This window comes from Larus michahellis, chromosome 3 (genome assembly GCF_964199755.1).
Source record: "Larus michahellis chromosome 3, bLarMic1.1, whole genome shotgun sequence".
In the NCBI taxonomy this organism is placed as follows: Eukaryota; Metazoa; Chordata; class Aves; order Charadriiformes; family Laridae; genus Larus; species Larus michahellis.
Window position 1 is genome coordinate 9665993 of NC_133898.1, and position 25655 is coordinate 9691647.

A 25655-nucleotide genomic window follows, 5' to 3' on the forward strand; every position below is an offset into this window, starting at 1 on the left:
TCATGAGCTGACCCCCTAACTTAACAAAACAGGACCTTTAGAAAAGGGGCTTGGAAGAGACAGCTCTTCGGCCTGCCTCAGGTTTGGCAGACTCTGCAGCCCGAGCGCCTCGTGACACAGCCTGATGTAGAAAATACAAAAAGAAAAGCGCCTTCTCTAGATGGTGCCTTGGCAGAAGGGCTAAGGTGATCCTTCTAATCCGTGCTCTGACGTCACGGCCAGCAGGCAATTAGCTCCCAAGGGCACTCTGGCATCAAGGCTTACGCTCATGCCTTGTAGTGGCCATTGGTGACCACGTGGATCCGGCCAGAGTGCCCAAGTGCTAGTCAAATTTCAGACCTCTTAAAAATGCAGTTGAGCACAGAGATTCAATACCTTTGCCCAAGTCAATTCCCCGTAGGTAGAAGCCAAGCATAAAATGTGGACCTGGCCTTCAACTCTGAATCAAAAGCGAGGACCTTGTGGTGGTGCAATCAGGTCTGTCTCTCTCGGGTGAACGCCGCACTGCTCCTGTGCCGCGTTTTCCACAGGCGCAGCCGCCTCTTCCTCAGAAACAAATGGCAGCAGACTTAAAAAGCTCGAGAGAGCTCTATAAATGCAAAATTACACTTGATATGGAGAAAATTAGTAATGCTAATGTTCAAATTACATCATTTCCTATACTAGGAACTTTTGCAAATTCCCAATAAATCTCTCTAACCACGCGACACAGGAAAGGTGTGGTGTGCTAATGAGCGCAAGAAAGAGAATTGCTGTATACAGCTCATGGTATTGCAGCAAAAAACACTGCTCCTAATTTGCATGTCCTTATAAATGATTTAATACAATTTTAAAAAAATCTGTACTTTGAAAGAGGAAGTGCTCAGTCAAGACTGATTCCTCTTGGGTTATTTTTAACCAGATGAGAAGAACATAACAGAGCAAGAAAGGCGAACAAGACAGCTGCAACTCCATCTTGTGATGACACGCTTCAAAAATACAGACAGGCTAGATTCCACCTTCGTATAAAGAAGCGAACAGCTTTCCGCAATTTCAAAACCTATTTCATTTGCACCTAAAAGACAACCATCCAAACAAAATAAAATGTTGTTATTTTTAACAAACATCTAATTCTGCTCCCTCTGAAGTCAATTTGAGAGTAGCCACTCACTTGAACGGTTGCTGGCTTGCACCTTAAGAATATTAAAAACAAACAAAAACGAGGCGGACAAAGACACTGACTAATGCCCGGAGTATGGCTGTACGGAGGATGGTCGTGTCAGTCAGTGTTATTTCACCAACTTCTGTTCAGAAGAACAACAGACGGGGCTAAACCTGACAAACCTGAAGTTATTAAAGTTAAGAAACGCTGTTAAAGATTTGGGGAAGAGAAAGGACTGGAGAAGAGGAGCAGGCACTCCGACCCGCGCAGGCTCCGCGCAAGCAGCGCTGCTGAAACCAGCGACAGGACACACGTGAAGTAAAAACGTCGCACGATGCAGATACGGTGAAAAAAGACTCGAACACGACACATGAATCAAAGGAAGAAGTACTCTGTTTCTGGCAAGAGTTCAACTTCCTCTCCGGAGTGCTGCTCGCTGCGTGGCACCACACCTCGCTGTCTTCATGGGAACCCAGCCGAAAGAGCTGGCGTCCAACCAACAATCTAGGTATGTTCCTGTGGTGGCCCAAGCTAATACAAAACTAGCCTTAACCTGGCAGAAATTCGTTTTCCCTAGCTATCTCTGCAAACTGGAGCATACAAAGGAATGTTTGTAAGTACGGCTCTTTTACAAGGAGAAGGAGAGCTTTCAAAAGTAACGCTTAGCGACTCAAATACACAGAAATGACAATAATATTTAAAAGGGATTAAAATGCTAAGTTAATTACGGGACAAGCTGACAAAAAAAAAAAAATCCATAAAAACACCACCAGCACAACGGAAAAAGAAAACTAAGCCCACTCACCAAGATTCTGGCCAAAGGATCTAAAGAAGGGTATCTAGAGTTCCGGTCAAACCTGGGGAGTATTAGCTGTTCAGCCTCCAAGGGGCTACAATAACTAGTAAATCCTTTCTTTATAAATCTGTTTACAGCTCTTCTGAAAGAAACGCTGATTCCCCAACTCAAAAAATAAGTACCTTTGAAATAATTCCCTAATCCGTTATCTGCTGTCATGGGAAGAGACTGATATGGTCCCAGCGTGGGCACAACAACCCCCCATGCCAGTTAATCCATCAACTCCTTCCAAGCTGGGCTGGCCGATGGGCGCAGCTCACGCGACACAGGTGTTAGGTTTGGGCTGTCCCTGCCTCAGGGATTTATGTCACTGAAGTCCAGGGGTGCCCCGCTTGGTTTCCAATGGATGACAGAATTCTTGGATTTGCTTCTGTAACACAAAATTGGAGATTCTCTGGGTCCAACCCACCAACGTGCAATGCCAAGTTCGGGCACAAAATTGAAGATGGCGATAAGATCAGGCCTCCTATTTGTTCCTGTTTATTAATTTCAAATATTTTTTACTACTTTAACAGTCTTCAACATCCAGGAAGGCCAATAAAATACCATTTATCTGATGAAATTACTGGGGGATTAAGGGCTCTGATGTTTACTCATAAGATGATGCTACAGGGAAAGTGAAAGTTTATTCTGAACACCAAAGAGAAATGATGAAGTGTTTGGGTTTTTTGACTGATAACGCGACACCTGATTAAATAGATCCCTCACATCCAGCCCCTCCACCCAACTTCTAGACTAATGATGTCAGAAACTTCTGGAGTGGGTGGAGTCGGAGGTACTTTAGCATCTAAACTTAACCTGCATGGAAACTTCCAGGGCAAACGATGTGGTGTGACACATTCAGAGGGCTCTGCTCAAAATACCAGCTTACCCTGCGAAGGGACATCTTGTGACCTCCCCTTCTCAACGAGGGGCTGCATCTCAACATCTCAAACCAAGAGAACGACCTCCCGGCAAAGCAAAACACTTCACCGAGGAGACCGCTCAGGAACAAACACACGTCGTTAGTAATCACGATGAGCTGTATTCTGCCTCCTCGCTTACGCAGGTGATGGTTTTTAATTTAGGGATACGCTGGGAGCTCAGTTTCATTTAGGTGATGACACAGAGGTGGTTTCCCTCAAGCGTTTTGCTCCCGGAGCACAAAGATACCGCCCCCCCCAGCGTTGATACCGACAGATGAGTTTAACTCGGTCTACACCAGAGGTTTTGCTGTAAAAGGTTGGCTCTGCCCAACCTTCATTTCCAGCACTGCTCTTACGCTGGGACTAGCTCCCACGTGGCGAAATCAGATCAAGAAACTGGTCTGGCACAAAACTGACTTGCCAGACAGTGCTGGTGTGCTATTTGTCCCTGGCTGTCAAAAGCAGAATATTGTGCTCCATCTGTACCTGGACTTCAGCAACTGGACAGGCAGCACTGGATGGCAGGCCGGGCTGTTCGGCTGCACGTCCAGAGGCATAAATACCATCTCCTAGCACTTGCTAGAGGTAGAATCTGGGAACAAGGGGAGGGAAGGATCGTGGCAGCACTACATTTCTTCTCCTGATGCACCCATGTCTGATTTATACCTTCTGTGACCCATGAAGAGGTCAGTTTCGATCGGTTCTGCAGATAGAGAAACCTTTGCATGTACCTATAATAAACAGAACGTGCATCAGCAAAACTCGGTAATTTTAAAAAAGCAAAGGGGGTTGATTAGTGCAAATGACTGTAAAATTCAGATGCCAATCTACAGCCAATATATGCCCAAACCACTACGGTTACGTTCCCCCCGTGTATCTTTCAGGCTGCTTCAGCATATGGAAGTGGCGTCATCGCTGTTTTACAGAAGAAAGCAGCACAGGGAAGGTGGACGGCCTGGCCTCACACAAAAGCCAACGGAAGAAGCGGGAATACAAAGTAAAACTTTCGAAACTCAGTCCTTGTTTTGTCTAGACAATGTTTGTCTGAATCTGGGTTCTCTTCCTGTTTTTAAGTCCAATCTAAAAAAAAGGTAAAAATGGAATAGATTTAAGCACATATATCCAGCAGCCCCTGTATGCTTCTAAGGCATTTTTTAGCAGTTTCTGTTTATAGCACACAAAAAAAAAAAGAAGTCAGCATTTTTTTGTGTCCCTACTTGGTAATTTTCCTTTTCATCTTTAAACAACTTGAAAAGGTGCTGTCCTTTAGGTTAATATAAAAATCTCAGCATAAATAGCAAGAAGCATTTGCATGAGGAACAAAAGAACAAAGGCCTTTCCAAAGGTAAAAGCTAAAGTCGTGTTCCCATCAGGGCATTTGGCTTTCCTCAAACGGATTTTCTCTGTGCCTCTTAAAACACTGACAAGTCTCACCTACCAAGATTTTCAGCTTGAGAATTTAGTTGGGGGGCTGGGTTATACTTTCGTTTTAATTTAAGGACAGAAGTTTAAAGTTTCTGTTAACATCTGGGGCTTTCATTACAGAGGACTCTGATGCTTTCCACTTTCAAACCACTTTCTTCTTTTGGTTCATAATATTCTGCCAATTTGCTCAGGTAAGAGTAACCCCCCGCCCCGGTAAAGCAAGTGGGCTGGAGAGGGGGGGTCCTGGTGAGCCCGGCTGACGTGGGCAAGCGGCGTCAGAGGAGAAGGGGTCTTACGAGGGCAGGGGCCAGCGAGGGAAGCTGCGGAGAGGGTGACGGCGTGCGTGGGCAGGAAGCGAGCGCGACTGGTGTGGGGATGAGCCCAGGCGCAGGGCGGAGGCGTGCGGGGGGCGGCGTGGAGACGGTGACGAGTGCGAAGCCAGCACCGGGTCAGCTGCTCGCGGGCGGAAAGGGGAAACGGCAAAGGAAAGACCGCGGAGGTTGTGGGGTACAGGGGAGAGCCTAAAACTGAATTAAATGCCCATTAGCAAGAGCAATCACAATGGAAAAGGAACCTTAAGCATACGCCAAACTCCAGGGAAAGTCTACTCATACCCTCTTGATCAGTGGCCTGAAATTTGGCAATCCTCTGGGTTTCTCACTCAAAGACAAGTGTAGGGTTTTCGTGCTAGCATCCATTTGGCTAGAAAAAGGCTAGTCCTCTGCAGTACTTTGCAAAATACAGTTTCCCCCTAAATTTAAAGAACACATTTAGGGCTTTTCCTCATTGATAATTAACTTGAGTTGTTATTAACTCAATTGTTGTCTCTATGTCACGTCACACCCACCCACAAAAGCTCTTAACTCAAGACTGGCTCTTCTTTTAATTTGAGTTGGCTGTACATCAGACAGTCCATGGGAAGACAAGGATATGGCACAACTCAACAGCTACTAAAAGAAAACAAACACCCTAGAAAGCAGACGTGGACCAGCTCCACTGGAGGAGTAACTCTGCTCCTTGGATGCTGTGCTATTTATATCACCATCATCATGCCAAGGAGTCCTAGTTACACATTAGGCTGCCACTGTGCACCATCTACCTGGTGTGCTCAGGGATGAGAGACAAGAGAGATTTCTAGAATTGTTTCGCTTATTAAAAGGACAAAAATACATGGGATGTACCTTGTGTCCACAGCAGATCATGAACACGTCCAGAGATGGTGTGGAAACAGCAATTCTCTCAAACGAGGTTAACGCAAGAGGAGTGACCTCAGTGCAAGTCAACTGACTTGCATCCTAGTGAACGCACACAGTTTGCACAGCCTGTCCTGAACTTAACAAGGGATGAATGCTGGCAGTCAATAGCGGGGAATTCATAGTGAAACAGTCTTATGGGTACCCTTGCAGAATGACTCAGACGCAGACAGCTCCAGCTAGTCACACAGCGTGGTCTGCAAACACCCGCTCCTCATCATCCAGGAGTTTGCAGGTAGACATCAGTTGCCTTAACGGTATAGGCAAGAGTGCTGGAGAAAATTATCTTAAAAACACATAAATCTTGCCCAAGCAACTTCCTAGTGTTGCTGATTATGACCCCTATTCAGTGTACATCCACACCATGTGCTGGAAGGCATGGAGGAGGGATGACACCACTACAGAATTTGTGTTAGGGCTCACTCTCCCTTTGCCGTCCCAGTTGCCCGTGGCACCCAGGCTTCCCTGGAAGACGATGGCCCCTTTACATAAAGAAGTCTGGAACGCAACTCTATGGACCCATGCCTTGCTATTACTTCATCCCGTACTGACAAGTAATGCATACGCTGGCAGGCTGGAGGCATTCTGCGTCTGTTAATGGGGTCAGTAGCAAACCTCTGCCCCAAAAGGAGACTCAGGACAGGGACTCTTTGACTGTTCCAGAAGAAGGTGGGAAAGAAAAAGAAAAAACAACCAACTCACAAACACCCCAAAGGCTAGTTTTCAGCTCCAATAAATTTCTTTTATGATGTTCATACAAGAAATGAGTAACGCTAACTTGCGACCTGCTTAGAGGATGCACCTAACTCTGAAACATCTCTAAATAGAAAAGTCAGAGGCCTTTCTGAGGACACATAAACAAAGCACAACGCAGGACGGCTCCAGTACAGCCTGTGCAATCTTGGAGAATGTAGCGATACTCTTCTGACCTTAAAAGACAAACTAAATCCATATATAAAACCTTCAATCTTAGCAAGCAGCAAACATTACGGTGACCGCTGCTAATGAAACTCTGTTTTGATCAACTAAGTACACATATAAAAATATTTCTGTCACTAATCCTGTTTTATTAGACCTTGGTCCTATGCCTTTCTGGGCTCTACTTAGCGTGGGACTGCCCTGGAGCAGCTGGAGGCCACTCTCAAGGAGGCTCTGCTTTGTGCTGACACGTTAACAAGTGCCGAAAGGCAATTAGGCAGGCTGGGGATTGCCGGCGGCCCCTTCCCAGCACAGCCCCTGCCCAGAGCGGGGGACTGCCCTGTGTGTCACCAAGCACGGCTCCCCCGGCTGCCCGGGCAGGGCTGTGCTCTCCTGTGCCGCTGGACTGGTGGAAAGCAGCCCAGATTCTCACCTGATGCTCTACCAAGCACAGCCTGCTGGCATCACCCAAAAATCATTAGCGAATGTGGAGTTACGTGCCTGCCGCTGTAAAAATCTACCGTCAAAGGATTTTAGTTAAACATGTCTTCACTATCGCACTCGGCAGCGCTAGGAACAGAGCTACAAACGTGGCCGCTAAAATTTCTTTGGTGAAATACACGTGCAGAAAGGGATTCTATCACATTCTTTTACTGCAGGAAAACAAGAGAAAATGTCAACTCACTTTTTATTTATGGAGTAAAAGAAAGCCTAGAGGGCTGAAACAGAAGCGTTCCCCTTTTTTGTCTGAAATCAGACAAAAAGCTGGCTGAGTCAAGGTAACATCATTAAAACACATAAACTGTTTTAATGGTGCCGATGGACTAAACTCGATGTAAAAACAGATGCTATTGCGCGCACACATTATCAGAACCTGGATAATTGTTCAGATGGACCACCAGGACCATCAGCCTGACTCCAAACGGCTGATGATCTAAAACATTTCTCATTCTGGAATAAGTTCAACATGCTTCTTTTTGTCCCAGTTCAGAACAAAAGCAAAGTGTGTATTTTGAAGCTGTCCAGAAATCCAGATCTTGACTCTCTGAAAAGGGTCTTACCTCAATTTAGCAAGACTTCTGCGGGTAGTAAAAAAAAAGCCAAAAAACCCCAGTATTTGAAAAATCTCCAAGCTCTTACCATTCTTAAGCAAATACATAACTGCGTTCCTAATAACACTTAGCTAATAGTTGGGGAGGGTTCATGCTTTTCATCTAATTCCCCCTAGTTGTGGCTGCGTGCTGGAAGTGTTGGTCCTGCTCCAGCTGGCCTTACAATTTGCCGTGTGTTCCCCAGTCCCTCCGTGCATTGCACTTAGCGATTATGCGGCTGTGAGACGAATTGGTTTAGCAAGTTGATCTGAGGGGAAACCACTTTTTTTTTTTTTTTCTCCTTTTCCTTTTTTGCAGGTTGGTTTTCCATTGGAACAACTTGCTGAGTCTTGTTCGCTGCGTAGCCACACAGCCTCTGTGTCTGGCGTGAGGAAAGCAGTAGGAGTGTGTGACCAAGGATGGAGGGAAGAGCAGGATGACTCTTTTTGAGAGCAGCCCACAGATCAGCTATCACACAAACCTGCAGCCTGTGGTTCTGTAGCAGCACAACTTCCCTCAGACTTGACCGAGGCCAATGCTGCCGTGGACTTCCTGAGTGCCTGTACCAGCTCCCATGCTGTAAAATCAAGCCAGCGGCAGCTTCAAGGAATCTATCGGCTCCCTGAACTGGCTGATATCTGCCGCTATCCCGCTGCCTCCATGATTTGCTTCTGTCCAAGCAGCAACTCACGTTGCTACTGGGGATAAAAAACCCCATAAAATTAAAAAAAAAAAGAAGCAACTATCCAAATAGATTCACCATGTGATGACAGTGACCAGGAGGGACACAAAAAGAAAAGAGTGTTTCTCAAAAGAAAGATTTTTTTCTTTTTTTTTTTTTTAAATGAAGCTCCACCATAAAAGCAAAGGCAGGACAAACAAAACCCCACCACCTCGCAAAGTGAACCAGCTAAGTTCTACTCACCATTGAAAGGGTTAATCTTCTTCGAGATTCGTAAAGAAATTGATTCCTTCAGGTCTTTCTTCTTCACACACTGAATGCCCAGATTCTGAAAACTGAAGCACATGTGGTAGGATTTCAGCAACTAATGAAATCCTCAGTGTAGAATATTAAATAAATTATTTTACGTTGACCAGTGTGATAACATACAGCGTAAGAAATAAAAAAAAGAGCTTATTTGGAGAAGGATGTAAAAGATCTGAAAAGCAGTTTTTTCTAAGAGAAGAGCAGAAACAGAAATGAAAAATACGAAAATAAAATTCCAAAGAATTTATACTCTTTATTAAGAATATATATTTCTATAGTAAAAATTGTTACTCCGCAGTACACGTACAGTGATTAAAAGTTAAATACTCAGTTTCAGGTTATTTAAAGTGGCAGTTATTTTTGTTATTAATAAACCTGCATTAGTTAAGGATTTGCCCTCCTGCTTTTATCAGGGAATGTAAATTTCAAACACTATTTTAAAGGTTTTTTTGAAACAAGTCTAAACAGGTTTTTAAATCTCATCTAGTTATGGAAAAGTTCTGAAGAGCTGCAGCTCTTCCTTATTTGCATAAGAGTGCAGGTCACCCCGATGCAGGAGGTGGGGGGAGTCCCAGGCGAGCTGACTCTTTCCCACATGGAAAAACCATGACATCATCAAAGCTGAGTGGATGTAAAGCAGGAAGTTAAAAAAAAATAATAAATAATCAGAGTTTCATGATGTTACAAGAAGCTCAGAAGATAGGTCGTGCCAGCAGGCATCTGCCTCCAGAAGTACCAGCAATTTCCCTTCCTTTGAAACTCTAAAAAAAGAAGTTCTTTGCTTTAGCTATGCCTAAAAAAAACATCTTAACGCACCTAAAGATACTCCTTATTCTTGCCAACACCCTCAAGAACAGTCCTACATTTCCCTGCTCTGAACAAGACTATCCTAGCATGATGTTGGGTTTAATTGCCTTAAACTCTCTTGCCTGCGCCCAATACACTCTGTTCAGAGGTTCCCAAATCCTCTGCCATCAGCCTCCACTTCCAGAACCTTTATTTACTACAGGACCACGTAAGGTTCCTTTTGAACCTGAACTTGATACAGTGACCTACAGAAAAATAAAATGCAGTACCATCTCCAAATTCACTAAAGCTCTTTGGCTTCGTATTGTGGCTACTGACATTCAAGATTTGTACCGTACCTTGATGAGGAATCCTATTTCTGTCTTCTCTTGTAGGCAGTACTATTTTTTAGGGCTTGATCACAGCACATACTACATTTTTCCCCCACTTCAAGTCCATGAACACGCCTGGTTCCGTATTATATCCCAAATTGCTCTCTGGCAGCCCCAGGCTCTCCAGCCATCCACCATAAATTACCAAGCAAGTACATACGCAGAACAACAGCTCTACCCAGCTACGCAAGGACCGACTGCCATCACTCCACACCTTTCGAGCCTCTCACGGACATGAACTGGGCTTTTCAGCACCCTGTAATTCTCACGATTATAAACATTTTCTTAAACACGCGCTGTCACAGTGAAAGTGTCCATTTAATGATGGCTGAACAGAGGGCCGGATCAGAGGAGAAACTGTCGAGAACCTCAGCAAGGCTGTGGGGTTTCACATCAACGCACGCTGACAGGAAGCAAGCAAGATAACGAGAAGAGAGAGGGAGAAGTAGAAAGAGAGAGAAAAAAAAAAGAAAAACATTTAAAAAACCCTATGATATCATCCTTGTAGAGAGACAGCAAAGTAGGAAGTAAAATCTGAATATACCGGCAGTCACATAAGCTCCAGTGTTCATACTTTCGCCTTGCTGTTTTGGCCAGGGAGGGCTCTGCTGAAGTTTAGGCAGAACGACAAAAATCATTATACCGCAGGCAGAACAAAACGCTTTGTTCAACCGGAACTACATGGGGAACTTTAAACAAGCAGAAAGCAGAGCAATTACTCAGATTAGCCCAAAACCTGGGATTAATATCCACTTATGCAGAAAGAAAAAAAAAAAAATTAGATTTTTGTTCCATTTGGGACGATCTGGAAGAGTAAACAGCCAGAACCACTACCAAGAGAGGACATCTCCTGTTTACTAGTATTGTATGAAGCTTTTCTCCAACATGGACTCGAAAAGAAGAATGTGAAGACTGAGTCACCAGCCACAAAAAGGAAAATGACTTTAAACATCCAGATCCAATTATGGATCACACTGTTCTTTCATCTTAAAGCAACCAATGATTTGTTTAAAAAAAAAAAAAAAAAAAAGTGAGTGTACCGATGCTGGAAACATTTCAAAGAGAATGTTTCTAGCCTCCTCCCATCAGGATCTCCAATGTCAAGCTCAACTGAAGCTTACAGTTTCGCATTATCAATAAAGCGAAAGTAGCCCACTGACTATTTTGTAAGAAACTGAGAGGCCTATAACCTAACAATATTGAGAAGAATTGATGGATGTAGCAAACAATCATAAGTGCCTTAAGTGAAACGGAGATACAGCATGATGTCAAAGAACAGCATTTGATGCACCCATGGAGATGAAATTAAAATTTTCATCACGGAGATGAAATAAAAATTTGCAAATAAATATTTGCAGAGCACCCCAATGCTTTTTGGCGTTACATCCTGCAATGGCCAAAGTGCTTACACACTTAACCTTGTGCAAGAAAATGCCGAGAGGAAAAACAACCACCAGTGCCTTCCTGCACCCGGTGAATGTAATACATAACCAGAAAAGGTGTTAAGCAATCGAGCTTCTTTGCTTGGGATCCGAAGGTGCAGAGCTGAGAGGAGGAAGTGGGATGGGCCAGAACATCCTTTGACCTTGTGTGAGGAAGCTTGATTTGAGACAACAAAGGAGAAGCTGGTCAATGGACGGTCAGAGGAAGGCGCAAGGTCCCTTAACAGTTTAAGATATTTGCAATTGCATTTTCGGCAAAGTGAAGGGGAACTCTACTTGCAGGGAAGCAGGTGACGATGAGGTTACAACAATCAAGATGAAAGGTAAGTGCCTGAAGGGACAGCCCTGCCTTTCTAGAGAGGTATGACAGTGGGGAAAAAATTAGAGGAATTACATTTACTAATCCTTTTCTACCATTTGCCAACTAGGACAGCATTGTGAACAGAGCTGAAAACAATAAACTAATAAAATCGTTAGCATCTGCAACAGCAAAAGACAGGACAGTCAACATGCTACGTGCCACCTGAATACGCTGCAGCACATTCATGATCCCTTGAGCCTGGGCTGTAGGTTGAAGAAGCATCTCCACTATTACAACTGTTTATTTCACCGTCAGGCAATCATCATCTTCAAACAGCCTGTGCCTTCAGTTCTCTCCTTTAATAGTGTTCTACTGACTAAACCCACGTAAATGCGGAGTAATTTCACTAACATCAACAGCATCACATCAGCCTGAGAGCAGTGCGTAAGAGCTACTTAGACACGGAAATATTTACCTTCTTTTCTTCCCAGCTCAGTTATGTTTACCCCAAAGCAATAGCCTACTTCCAAACTCACTCCATCGCAAACTGTGAACCACAAACAGCTTGCCAATTCTAAATCCCCCTCTCCGCCAAAAATCACTCGACATTTGTTGCAGTTTATTCTGCTTTTCCTTTATTACATAAGGCTTGGTAAACTTACAGGAAATGCCATCAAATACAACTGTATTTTAGATACTCTTAATATCCCTCTGAATAGCACTGAGAAACGTGTTATACACGGCCTGAATTTTCCGTACCGCATCCACAAGTAGATCCATCCCCAGCATGCTTGCTCTACAGAGCTGGGCCTGAGCAGAATCTGTATTTTTACCCAAAAAAACCCCAACCCAAACAAAAAACAGCAACAGCAGTGACAGCTACTAACACGTCTCTACATGCGTCACAACCATTATCTTCTGAGTGACATGATATTCAGCCAGTACATATAAAAAGCCCGCACATAACTCCCATATATGTTTCTATATACATATAGAAAGCCCACATATAACTCCCATGGCAGACGTGAACTTCCCTAAATCTCTTATCACCGTGAAATATTAATTCTAATGTTGTTGTTACCCATTCTATTACTCATCATTTTCACATGCAGGAGAGAGTCACGCTCAAGAGCAAGAAGTGTTACTGAACAAGACTGAAAAAAAGCAAACGAGTGAGAGAAAGGAAAAGGAGAATGGGAGAATGAACAAAGAAAAGGGTATAGGAAAAGAGCAGGATCAAAGATGAGTGCGTGAAGTATTGAAAATGAAGGAAATACTTCAAAGAAAAGTTGCCCTCTCTGAGATGGATTAGTAAACTTCAGCAAAGACAGCATACTAATAGCTCTTTTAATCACTAGTCAGAGTTTCAAAACATAAGATTGGCAAATCACTCGCATAATTAATCGAACTCCCAAGCAGCACCATTACTTACGACAGGACTCGCCGTTCTGGCCCAAATTCTGCTTCATAGTAGCCATCTCTGCAGTCTTTTCCAACCAGATCATGAGGGTGTGGCTTGTAAGGTTCATTCTTCGTTACCAATGTAGTTCTTATTTTGACTTTTCCAAAATAATTCAGAATCTACCAAAAAAGTGAGATACTTTCTAGATTTTTGGATATCAAGGCTAGTAAAGTCCCTACACGTAACAGAAAATACATTTTATCCCGAAATACTCTATGGAAGAAATACCGCAGCTAAGAAAATGGCGTTATTGCTTCATAAAAGCCAGGACCATTCGGAAGTTTCGTTCATTCCATTTTAGTTCTGTTCATTTTGCCCTAAAAACCACAACCCTTTGGCAAAATATTTGAAAAGTGAAATCTTTTTTCAAAAGTATACCTCATCTGTTTCAGAAAGTAAACCAACATACTTCACCTGCTAGTTTTGCCATAGCTGGTTATTTGTAATGATAAAATTCCGCTGGTGCCAGTATTTGACATCCAATGAATTCAGTTCTCTTAAACTACCCTACTGCAAGAATGAGAAGGATGTCTGAAAGGCTTTAAGGAACCTTTTTCTTTTTTTTCTGCCCTCTTTTTTTTTTTTTTTTGTGGCTGGAGATCTATTGCTTCACCATCTCACCAGAGCTCTTTACATGAGTCGAATTCATCCCTGTGCAAAAGGCCCGAGGTAATATAGAAGCTTAGACCTAAGGATAAAACAGCTTGTAATGCTGTAAGACCAAACGTAACAGGACGTATTTCATGATCATATCTAACCTTACAGTGAAAGATGCAAAATTCTACGTAGGTGACCACATACAAATGCTTATTGAAGGACAGGTCTAGCTCCAAAGATCTTAGGAAAAAGCTCCTAAAGCCCCAGGGATAAGCATATTACCTGTGCATGAACATTAAGTAGTGAAAGTGGACCTTAACAGATACAGCACAACATAATCCCCTATGAAGTTTCGGGGTTTTTTTAAAATTTATTCTCAGATGAATATTCAATCTTATATTCAGGAAGGGGGGCACTGAATTCTCAAGCTCCTGCTAGAGCCTTTACAGCAGTCCTCAGCCTAATTCAACACACAGCTCTAAGGTGCATAAGTTTTCCCTCATGCTGACAGCTACCGGTGAAGTCAGCAAGGGTTGTGTGGGTGAGTGAAGAAAAAAAAAAAAAAAAAAGAAAAAAAAAAGAAAGAAAAGCAGTTTGGCCTAAATTGTTTGAAGCATAACAACTTAAAAGCAAATACAAGACTTGCTCAACCATACATTTGTGCAGAGGCGAGCTCTCCTCCTCCACTTCCCCTGCCCTATAACTAACTGTTCCTCTCCTCCTTCAGCCCTTTCTTTCCTCCTCCTGAGACTCCAAGGATCCATCATATACCTCTTTCAGCCGACATTTCACACCCTGGACTTAACCTGTGCTCTTCTAGCTTCTATCATCTGTTAGTTTCTTCAGTCTCCAATTTGGTTCCTTTCTTGGCCTTCATACAAGCCACCATTACTTTTTACCCTTAAAATAAAACTTCCACCACTCCTTCTTCAACTATTACGTCATTTCTTCCTCATTTCACACCCAGTCCCTCGAACTTGAAGCCTGATCTAGCCACTTTTCATTCTCCAGTTCCTCCTTGATGTTCTTCATCTCAACCACACCATGAATTTAATCTCTTCCTGGCCTCTCTGTTCTCATCCTCATTGATGTTTCCATTTCTAGGGGGGACTCCCCTAGCAGCTAATCAGCACTAAAGCCTCCTACGGGCTTCAGGGAGGCAGGAATTCACCTAGAAATCACCTGCTATCAGTAACAATCAGCTCTGTCATCAACAGTCACCTTTAAGAACGAACAAACTATGGCCAGGACTGCGCAGTCACCTACTATGTCCCAGCTTCCCTTTGGGTCCAGGCTGAGAGGAATCAAGGGCTCATACCACCCGTTCAACTCATGCCCTGACACAGCGTTAGGCTGAGAGTCTGTGAAAACATTGACTCTTGCCAGCAGCCTATGTAGTTCCTCGTTCAATTGGTAGAGCGCTGGGGGGGGGAAAAAAAAAAAAAAAAAAGGGTCTGGCAAGATCTCCATTTCCTGGATTCCTTAACCAAATCTGGCACTGTGATAATCAAAGGGGTGACCTTCTTGTTTGCTTCTTCCCTTAGTAACTCTGGCTTCAGGGCTAGAGCAGCTTCCACAGTTGCTTTATGTAGTAGAGGCTCACTCTGCTGCTCAACACACGATTGCCAATACTGTCTTTGTCAAGCTCTCCCTCTTCTTAAAGAACTTTTATGCCTCAACCTAAAATATCTCATATTTTTCAGATTTCACGTCCTCTGTCTCCGTTTTTTCTGCTGTGATTCCAGAGACTCCATCTTTGGCTCCACTTTTTTTTGTGTACTTGCATACGCTGCGAGCACAGACACACAGCTGCTGTTCCCGGGCACTGTAATGTACTTCAAGATGGCAGGTACTCTTAACTTTGTATTTGAGCTTTCTCTTCTCATCTCTGAAAGATTTTCTCCAAATTGAAAGACATCAAGGAACCACTGGCAACTTAAACTTCAAATAGGAGACCAGAAATTCTTCTCCCTTACCCTACTTGTCTAGGGTATCTGACACATTCCTTTGTCTCACATACGAAAGCTACTGCCAAAGTGCTTCCATTCCACCTCTACTCTCTGCATCTTTGTCCCTGCTTTGATCACAGCTGCTAGGGCTACTCTGAATCCCTTCATTGTGCATTTCCCAACACAACCACCCAACTCGTCTTCATTGCAGGTGCCCCGACCACATAATTCCCCTTTCTCAGCTCATTTTTAAATTCTGTATCCCCTTCCGACTTCACATACTTCATGGTAGTTTCTTTTGCAGAGCCGAATCACCAACTCACTAGCTGCAAGTCACTTTCCTACTTTGCTCACTTGTACAGAGTGCCTTCTTTCATGTCGCGGCCAGCAGCTTCTCAAAGCCTTTGCAAATTTTGTACGCAAACTCCTTCAAAGCTCTCCCGAAATTCATACTGCAGTCCAAATAGTAGAAACAAACCCAAGTCACATAACTAAGAACCCAGAACAAATGTGCCTACAGAAAAAGCGCATAATGAATGATTCCCAGACAACGAGTAACTTCACTGAGTTCCCTCTCTACCGGCACTTTAACTACCTCTACACTTTCTCCTCCTCTTGTAAATTTGAAATAAAATCTTCAATGACTAGCAGCAAGGAACTCTTTTTCCGCTCTGTTGCAACTACATTTGCATGCCAAGGAAAGAATAACAGAACATGAAAAGAAAAGTATTTTATTTACTGCACCGAATCCAACACATAGCTAAAGCGCAATGTTAATCTGGACGATGGTAATTAAAGGATAAAAGCGGTATTTACCTGTATGGAAGGGAACGTCTTATTGTTGTCGGTACTGTGTTCTCCTGGAATGCTGCCTGCCGATCTTCCCTCACATTTGTATCTGAAACGCATGCCCCTTTGCCTGGGTTGTTCAAATATTTCAATGTAGGGTTCAGGGCCACCTTAAAAACAAAACACTTTCACTGTTAGTACACAGTAGAGCTCAACAAGCAGCAGAAAATGCAAGAATTAGAAGATCTAGACTCTTCGACTGATATTACTATCTTTCTACTTGGTCTGCCTTCTCAGACAATTACTCTTCTTTTTATGTACATGCAAACATTTAAGGCGGGGGCGAGGGGAGAGAACAAATTTTAAATGAAGCCTCAGGTATCAATGCCATCTAAGTAATTGGCAAAGGACACCCTCCCCTCCATCCCACCTAGGACTTAGCTTCTTTCAGTTATTAGAGAGTCTGATGAAAGAGGATTTTATACAACAGAAAAAAAAAAAAATCATTATTTTGAAGGAATGGTTGGTATTTTAAGTAATACACTTTTAGGAATGGTTGTCCTCTCAAAGCAGGGTACTGTCAGTACTATGTTCTCTTAAATGTCCTCTGAAAGTAAAGATGTTTCCCCTGAATTGATTAATTTAGTTCCTATCATAGTGAAGCAGAAACTATGCAAATTATACAAAAACTACCCTACCAGGTTGAATAGCATCACTGTGGGCTAAGAAAATACCTGATTGCTGGTATTGAGTTCTACACCTTGAGCTGCCCACCTCCCACAGGGCCAGCTTCTAGCTGCAGTATCTCCCCAGACAATGAAACCTCAGTAAAAGCTACTGGGCAGTTGTCAAAAAAGAGGTTTTCAGGAAACATGAGTGATAGACAAGAATAAGAGACAGCAGAACTCTTAAATTGAGGGGGGGGGGCCAGCAAGACGTTAACTTAGTAAGACTGTAAGTACTGTTCAAGTGATGTTTTATTGCCAGACAGTAACAAGCTATTTAATATATCTTACTGAGAACATCAAACAGGATAGTCAATCAAACAGTGACAACAGTGGGATGGCATGTGAAAAACAAATAACAGAGGGTAAGTAAATATTGTAGAAGTTGAATCATCGTGGTGCTGCACGATCAGAAGAACATAGCTTATGGAAATGTCTACTGAGCTCTCTGTCATCTTCATATAATAGCATCCTACTCAAGCAAGGCTGAGCATCACAAACAAACATGACAGGCAACATCCTGTGGCACAGCACTGAAAAAAGTGCTTGGACTTCAACATAATAAGCAAAATAGTTATTAAATATATTGAAAGTGCTAAAAGGGTAAAAGATCCCCTCCTTCCTTTTGCCCAAGGTCTATACAGCCTAAGGTCCATTGCGTATGAGTTTTGGCCAAGAGGTGCATTCCAATCTGAACTCCACAATAAAAGCTTCTCTTTTGTTGCACCTACAATGACTTAGGTATACCTGCCAACAAAGCTTGAACTTTACGCCTCGGATTTGTTGATCGCAAAACATTTGTAGTGCTGCAGTGGTTCACACTAAAGTAGGAAAATATTATAAACTAAAAGATAAAGTAATTAGGAGAAGTGGAGAAGGGATGGAAAGAACTGCATCTCTGAGATGTCACCTTGGTCTTACCTGAATGCACATTTCAGCTGTGACACACCCACAGAGAGCTGTGGAACGGCAGCATGAGAAAGCAGCTCTGATGCTGGAATTGTATTCAACAATGCGTGTCTTTTTAAAACCTGAACGCCTTTTAAAAAGGCACAGGGCATTTCAACTTCAGGCTGTATTTGGTGCCAAAGATTTGAGAACTATGTTTTAGGATTCTCTATATTCCTTTCTAACAATTTATCAAAATGAAATATCTAAAAAGATCACCTCCCATCAAGTAGATTTTAAATAATTTTCTGAAAATAGACCATGAGCTATCACATTAGGTGCTACCCTAGGTCCAGTTACTTACAAGGTTGGTCTCTTTTCTAGATACTTCCCAGATCTTACCTAGCCCACCTTTAGACAAGCTATGCATATTTTCTCTTTCTGGAAAATAAGCAAGCCCAGCAAAGGGAAGGGGAAGACAGACATTGATAACAAAAGAGCCTAGAAATGACGTAAAGTTGGTTTCAGAGAGAAAGCATAAGTCTGACCTCACAAAACCACGTGCCAGCATATGGCTCTTTAACTTCCACACTTAGATTTACTTATGCTATTGTATTTATCAGGACCGTCCAGCGGACCAAACAGAGAGGACTTCTGCCAGCAGTAAGAAGCGACTGCTGCGCATCAGTCAGCTTCCCATTTCCATCACATAATTGAGGAGAGAAAAGAATCTCACCTTTCCATTCCTACGTAACACAGTATGCCACAAATCCAGACACATATCCATATTCTAAATTAAAAGTCTATTTTAGATGTTACAATGACAAAAATCGCAGTAAGGTGTCTACTAATCACATTACTTTGGAGATGCCCAGGCTTACATAGCTGCTAACCAGACGCACAATACAGCCACATACATTACACATTTGTCAAAACTAGCTAGAGCCTTGCTGTTCAAAACTACTATAGAACACCATCATTCAAATCTTCAATTCTCTCCACTTTAACCCATAATTTCCCTTCATGCTCTATTAATACTTGCTTAAGAGGACCTTTTTTCTCACCTATTAGGAGCGCTTTGTTTTAAAACTCTGGGCTCAGTGATCTTTACGAGGCTGTGGTTGAAACAAATGTCACTGAAGGCAACCCCACTGCTTACCAGCAGGTGTGTTTGTGGGAAAGCAAAGCTCCGCGACACAGTAGCCTCCAGAGATTAAACATTAAACTTCACTTTATCTTGGTTCTCTCTCACTCTATTTAAGAATCACGTTATCATCTCTGCTGTGATTATCGGTGTCATCATGTTTGGTGGAGAGAGGAAACACTCAGAAGTGTTTGTGCGAACTAAAGGTATTATCAGCACTCTGCAGTGAAGTGGAGGGCTGTGCAGTGTTCCCTATTTCTGTAAATCAGCAATGTGCTTGTGAAGTGGCATGGCTTAACTATTTCCCAATCTATGCCCACACATGGAAGTCTGTTAGTTCACATACAGTTGCTAAAGGCCTGTCCTCTTCAGGTCCTGCTGTGTTGGTCAAACAAATATGAACTGTGTCAAAAAACAAACCCTCTTTTGCTACTTCTGGAAGAGAAATTCACGGCTACTCATATTACCTACCTGCCCACAACTACTCGGAAAAGCATTTGAAATGGAAGAAATGCAAAAATCTAGCTAATCCTTCATCTAACTGCTTAAGAGTTTAATTTGCCTCTGTAATTAATTATAATTGCCTTTACACATGCTAACATTAGAAATATTATGCTACATATTACAACCTGCCTCTTGTTCTTTTTGTTATAAAATTGCTTATTCCTCCCATGCCCCAACTACTACACTAAATAATTTAAAAGAGAATACAGGAGACCAAGTGTCCAAATTACATACGGAAGGAAAATAGGTAAAAGCAGTAAGAGCTCCAAGAGTTCAGCCAGCTTCTACTCACTCAAGAACTGAAGGTTGTTTCGTTCTCATCTGTTTTAAGCAATACAAAAAAGGAACAAAAGCACAACTCTAAAAACTCAAAACAACGCTTCCATCAGACCTCTCCATGATGAGAAAACCTGGGCCGGTTTAAAGTTTAACACGGCCTGTGCCATTAGGGAGGAAGCATGACATGCTGCCACCAAGCAAAGTGACAGCGGGATCAAGGGTTCATACGTTTTGCCTTGTTCCTTTGCTCAAAGGAAGCAGGCTCTGGAGGGACTACACCATTTGCGATTTTCTTGCCCAACTAGGAGTGCCCTGAGAACTGACTCTCCAGCAACATCTGCCTGCGAAAGCAAAGGAGCTGCGGGTCTTGGTGGAAGATGTGAAAGTATCACCCGAAACCCTACGACGAGAGGTGACTGCAGCAAGACACAGACGGGAGAAGCTTCCACTTTGCTGTCACTGCTCTGTACAGATCACTGGTCACCCTCTACGTCCTCCACGGCAACAGCCATTTCTGAAAAGCAGAAGCAGACAATCTATACGCTTATAACCTCCTGCAACGGCTCAGACGAGAGAGACGACAGTAGAAGATTTATTATAGCGCATTCTGGCTCAGTCTAAAATAACTGAAAGCGTAAACACAGTTTTAGAAAACAGTAATCTACCTAGGACTCCATAAACTGTACAGATTCTATCAGAGAGGCAAAACTGCTCACGAGAACTTCCTCTTTACTATCGTGTTACGTTACAGAACAGCAACCAAAAGAGAAAAAAAAAAACAACCAACTACAACAGCTAGCTAGTACCAGGAAGTTATGAACTTCCCCTGCTGAAAAATTCCTTATGTGGTTCCTAATTATACTGAAAATATATTAATAAATGAAGAAAAAAAAGGTGCTATCTCCTGCTTCAGTTTTCCCACTCTAAAATACAACGTAACATCTAAAAGATGCCCCCGTACAAACCCAGTTTTTTTCTCTCTCTGTTGATAGTTAGCACACACCATGTATTTAACAGCAGTGAGAGTTCATACTTTGTTAAGCAGTAACTGAACACACACCCCTCTTAAGTTTTGAGGCTGGAGAGCATCTTTCATTAGATGCTACTGTAATTAATGCCGTCAAGTCTGGAATTTTTGTGTTTTTTTTTTAAACCCTAAGATACCAGAGAAACACCTTCTGAAAGGAAGACTAGTTCAGTTTAAATTAGCCTAGAAAAACTTAATTGTGCTTTTTGTTGTAATTACTCAATGCACAATCACTTATCTACGTTACTTTGCGTTTATACCATCTCCGTTTCTTATTCATTTGCATTCCCGTAGGCAAGTTCCTATGCGAACAGGGCCCTGCTGACCATCGGGGTCCTTGGCCTACTGGTGTCTTTAGCCCAGATACAAGACCCACGTCCTTATTTAACGCCTAAATGTTTTAATGACACCATTTCAAGACTTAGAAGATCCATTCTGAAACGTTACAGCCTTACAAGACGTTATCCCAAGTAATCTGAACAACCCCGCGTTTCTTCATTAACTTTTTCCGTAAGCCCGCTTAGCAAGCTACACAGCCACGGGCTGAATATCAAAAGCAGATGCTGGGATGACGGGGGTGAAGAGCACTGTCACCCTTTTTCGCCCTGTTACTCACCTCCCTCTCACTACCTACGGGCTTAACTCCATGGGAGACGGTGGCAGAGGAGGCAAACCACCCCTCGGAGCATAAACACACCACCCGGCCGGCGCTCGGCGCTGCCCCTCAACCAGCCCTCGCTGCTTCAGCGACGCGGCTACACAACGAACGCCACCGAAGCGGGGCGGGGAGGACGGGAGGGGGCTCTGCGCCCCCGGGAGAAGCGGGGCCGCTCTCTCCCCGACCACCCCCCCGTCCCCGATCCGCTCCCCACCGATCACCACCCCCTCCCCGGCCCGCTCCGCCGCCCCTCCCGCCGCTCACCGGCCATGCTGACAGCTCCGCGCCGCGGGGCTCCCCGCCCGGACACCTCGGAGGGACGGACGGCCGGACAAACGTCCAGACGCGACTCCCTCCCTCCCGCTGCCGCGCCCCGCACGCCGCCTTTTTCAGAGGGAATTTCCCGGCAGGCGGTGCCGCCCCCCGCCCCGGCTCCCGCCCCCGCCGCGCCCCGCCCGCCCCGCCAGCCGCGGAGAGCCACGGGGAAGGGAAAAGCGAGCGGCGGCGAGCCGACGGTCAACTCAACGCCTGCCTGGGCTTCGCAGCGCTCCGGAGCCGTACCTGAAAGGCAGCCAGATTCGAGAATCACGGAGCGGCTCGGGGTGGGAAGGACCTTTGAAGCCCAACTAGTCCAACCCCCTGCGCCGAGCGGGGACTTCTTCAATTAGAGCCCCATCCGACCCAACCTTTTCCAGGGATGGGGCATCTACCACCTCTCTGGGCAGCCTGGGCCAGTGTTTCACCACCCTCCTTGTAAAAAATCGCTTCCTTTTTATCTAGTCTAAATCGACCCTCTTTCAGTTTAAACCATCAGCCCTCGTCCTATGGCTCCCTTCCCTGATCAAGAGTCCCGGCCCCTGCTTCCCTGTAGCCCCTTCAGGTACTGAAATGCCGCAATAAGGGCTCCCCAGAGCCTTCTCTTCTCCAGGCTGAACAACCCCAGCTCTCTCAGCCTGTCCTCCTAGGAGAGGTGCTCCAGCCCTCTGATCATTTTTGTGATCCTCCTCTGGACCCGCTCCAACAGGACCGTGTTGGACACAGTACTCCAGGTGGGGTCTCACCAGCGCAGAGTAGATGGCCACAATCACCTCCCTGGACCCGCTGGCCATGCTGCTTTGGATGCAGCCCAGGACAGGGGTGGCTTTCTGGGCTGCATGCATACATGGCCAGCTCATGTTGAGCTTCTCATTCGCCAACACCCCCAAGTCCTTCTGAGCAGGGCTGCTCTCCCTCCCTTCAAGCCCCAGCCTGTATCAATACCAGGGCTTGCCCCGACCCAGGTGCAGATCAAGTGAAGGAGACGAACAGTGTGGGCACAAGCCCACAGCCCCAGACTGGGATCAGGAAGAGGGGTCAGTAACAAACAAGCAAATCTAGGGGGATTCAAAACACCTGTAAAGAAAGGAACACAAAGGAACACCAAGCCCAGACAGAGCTGTGGTCCAAGACTGCATTTAGTTAGCAGCAAGATTTAATACTTTTTGTTCTTTAATCTTTACTCTGGGAATGCAATGCACTGTCACATGTGAAAATGCAGTTAAATGAATTAGTGTTCTTGAAATGGAAATATTAATCGAGTAACAAGAAAAGCCTCAAAGACCACTAAAGTAAGGTACCTAACTGGTATTTTTTTTGGTCTCTTTTTTTTTTTAATTTTACTTTTCTTTTTCTCACTATCCTTTTTTAAAGCAAAGGTATTGGGATGTCCAGAAATGAACCACAGCAGAAAATGCTGGTTTGCAAAAATCTGCAAATCCATCCACTAACCCAGGCAGCTAAACAGAAGAGATTGACCAATGCTTGTTTTTCTTCCTGCTCTGTAGTCCATCTCAACAGGACTTTATAACCTTAATTTTGCCCAACTATCCTTATATTTCCTGTAAACAGAGATTATCTTTCTCTATCCCGCAAGCAAAACTTTCCTTATTTAAGATTCACGGTTCATCATACAGTAGGATACACCCCCATCAAATTTACAGCTGAAATGAGAACAGAAGAATCCTAGAGGGCACACAGCATAATCAAAACGTCTGTGACATTAGCTCTAGAAGATTAAAGGGAAGAACAGCTACATTATTATATTTGGATATTACGCTGAAATAATTCTATGGTTGTGGGTTTGTTTCTTGCCAGAACACCACGATTTCTCATTTTCTTTCCCACAAAAAAGTTAAGAAAGGTACAAACCAGCAGTGCCCTAAAACTATGAGAAATTAGGACTAGATCTTTATGTCTGGGGGGATTTCTTGGATCCCCTGTGATTGATGACGTAAAATAAAGCAGGGAAGTAGCATATGAAGTGACTAAACACTTTTCCTTTTTTATTGTCAGGCTGGTTTGCAAAAATCTCAGATAGTAAACTGCAGCCTTTCAGGAAAAATGAACTTAGGTGCTTCCCTAAATACAGTTTCTATCCCTGGTTCCCACCTACTCCTCCAGCCCATGACACTACTGAATAGACACAGACCAAGGCACCTGGGAAACTCTGTGGCTCAAAACCATGTCTGCTCATTTCTTTAGAAGGAAAATGTTATTGTATGGTACACAGTCTAAACTGATGTGAAATTAAGGGCAATATTCCAGGCAATACAAATACCATGTTATGACTAAAACATCAATAAACATTCCCTATATTTCCCCAGCTCTTTTGAACTCTAATTCTTAGGGCTTGCAAGAACAGGCTACTCAAAGATAATTCTTAAGACTGCGTGTTAGAAATTGAGGCAGTATCTCACATACACACCAGTGTCTATGGTACGAACTGCTTCTTGATATTATTTTTAAGAAAAAGATGAGTGGGTTGCGCTTCTTACAGCATCCCAAAAACTTTAACTCTATCCCTGCCCCTTCCCTAAAATGAAAATGACCTATAACAAAATTAGAGGAAAAACAACCGTATGACGTGTTTCACTGTATAAGATCTATACGCTCCCATCATCTGAATACAGAGAGACTAGATCTGGCTCAGGAAGTCCTTGAACAAAGTTGTCAGAGGAAGGACAGTGTGAGTGGAGACATTTTCTGGACAGTTTTTCTTTCTCCAGCCGTAAGTTGATGCCCAGGGAAAAAAAGACAATAGAGGGCCAAAGTGACCTTTTAGTCTAAGCCCAGCGTGGCTGTTTTATAATACGTTCACATTCCTGAACTAGGGGAAAGTTCTACAGAAAGCGAGAAGCCTTCCCAAGGAAAAGGCAAAAACCTAAACAAATTAAAGAGGCCTTACTCAAAATCATTCCAGCATTAGGTAGATCCCTCTGTTCCTGTGACTATCCTCTATGCAATTTGTTCTGCTGCGATCTGAATCTATGGCACAGGGATTATCCCATGAGAGTGGTGTGAACTAGAGAATTGCGGTATAGCAGTGGCAGTTACAGAAGCCTGGTCAGCAACTGACAAGAAGCGTAAGAACTTGTCATAACTTCAGGCATATGCAGATCTTTGCAAAAAGCAGGACGGAATTCCCCTCCTGTAGCATTGCATAAGGAAAGCCAGGTGCATCACTATTATTTTTGTCAGCTGACTTTGGCTATAGCCAGAGGCAAGATACCAGAATTCTTAGACCAGTTTGATCCAGTGCTTCACTTCCTGTCTTCCAGTTAAAGCAAGCATTTCAAGATCCCATTTTTCTCCACTTATCAAGTCTAAAGACAAGTCCTCCCTCCTGCTTTTCACTGGCTGCTGCACTAGCACAGTTAACACCTAGGTTGCTGTAAGGAATTAAGCTTTCCTGCTCTAGCAGGGAATGTCATGGGGCAAGCAAGAGGAGAAAACGGTAGAGTGGGGAAAAAAAAAAAACAACCAAAAAACCAGCACCAAAACTTCTAGAGCAAAGGATTGGGTGTTTGACATGACATTTGTCAAGCCCAGGATGATGGCTCTGGTGGTGCTTAGCACAGGCAGTGCCCAATAAAGTCTGCTAAAGCCTGCTGTGATAAGAAAGCATAGGCAAACTGTTAAGTCTTTATTTCCTGTTCCCAGCTATCTGACTTAGATCAAAGATAAGCCGCTTGTCACTGGCCTGGTTAAGCAGCCAAGCAGGCACTAAGGTACTTTTAGAATATGGCTCTCCTATTAAGGTACGTCATACTAGGAATAAAAATAACAAAATTATTCACTTCTCTTCTTGTGAAATATA

At 43.7% G+C, this 25655-nt stretch overlaps 1 protein-coding gene across 2 annotated transcripts in view; it reads right to left on the bottom strand.

Annotated features, from left to right (window-relative positions):
• The window catches only part of REL (REL proto-oncogene, NF-kB subunit), a 38135-nt gene that overhangs the window by 10702 nt on the left and 1778 nt on the right, over window positions 1-25655 (bottom strand). The window contains exons 1-4 of one of the 2 annotated variants that reach the window (XM_074578528.1): window positions 21785-21967; window positions 16323-16465; window positions 12931-13079; window positions 8515-8606 (exon numbers count right to left, since the gene is read on the bottom strand). In XM_074578528.1, the coding sequence (XP_074434629.1) occupies window positions 8515-8606; window positions 12931-13079; window positions 16323-16465; window positions 21785-21791 (391 nt within the window). In that variant the 5' untranslated portion in view covers window positions 21792-21967. Of the gene's footprint in view, window positions 1-8514; window positions 8607-12930; window positions 13080-16322; window positions 16466-21784; window positions 21968-25655 lie in introns of those variants that run through there. The other variant, XM_074578527.1, reaches the window with a different exon arrangement.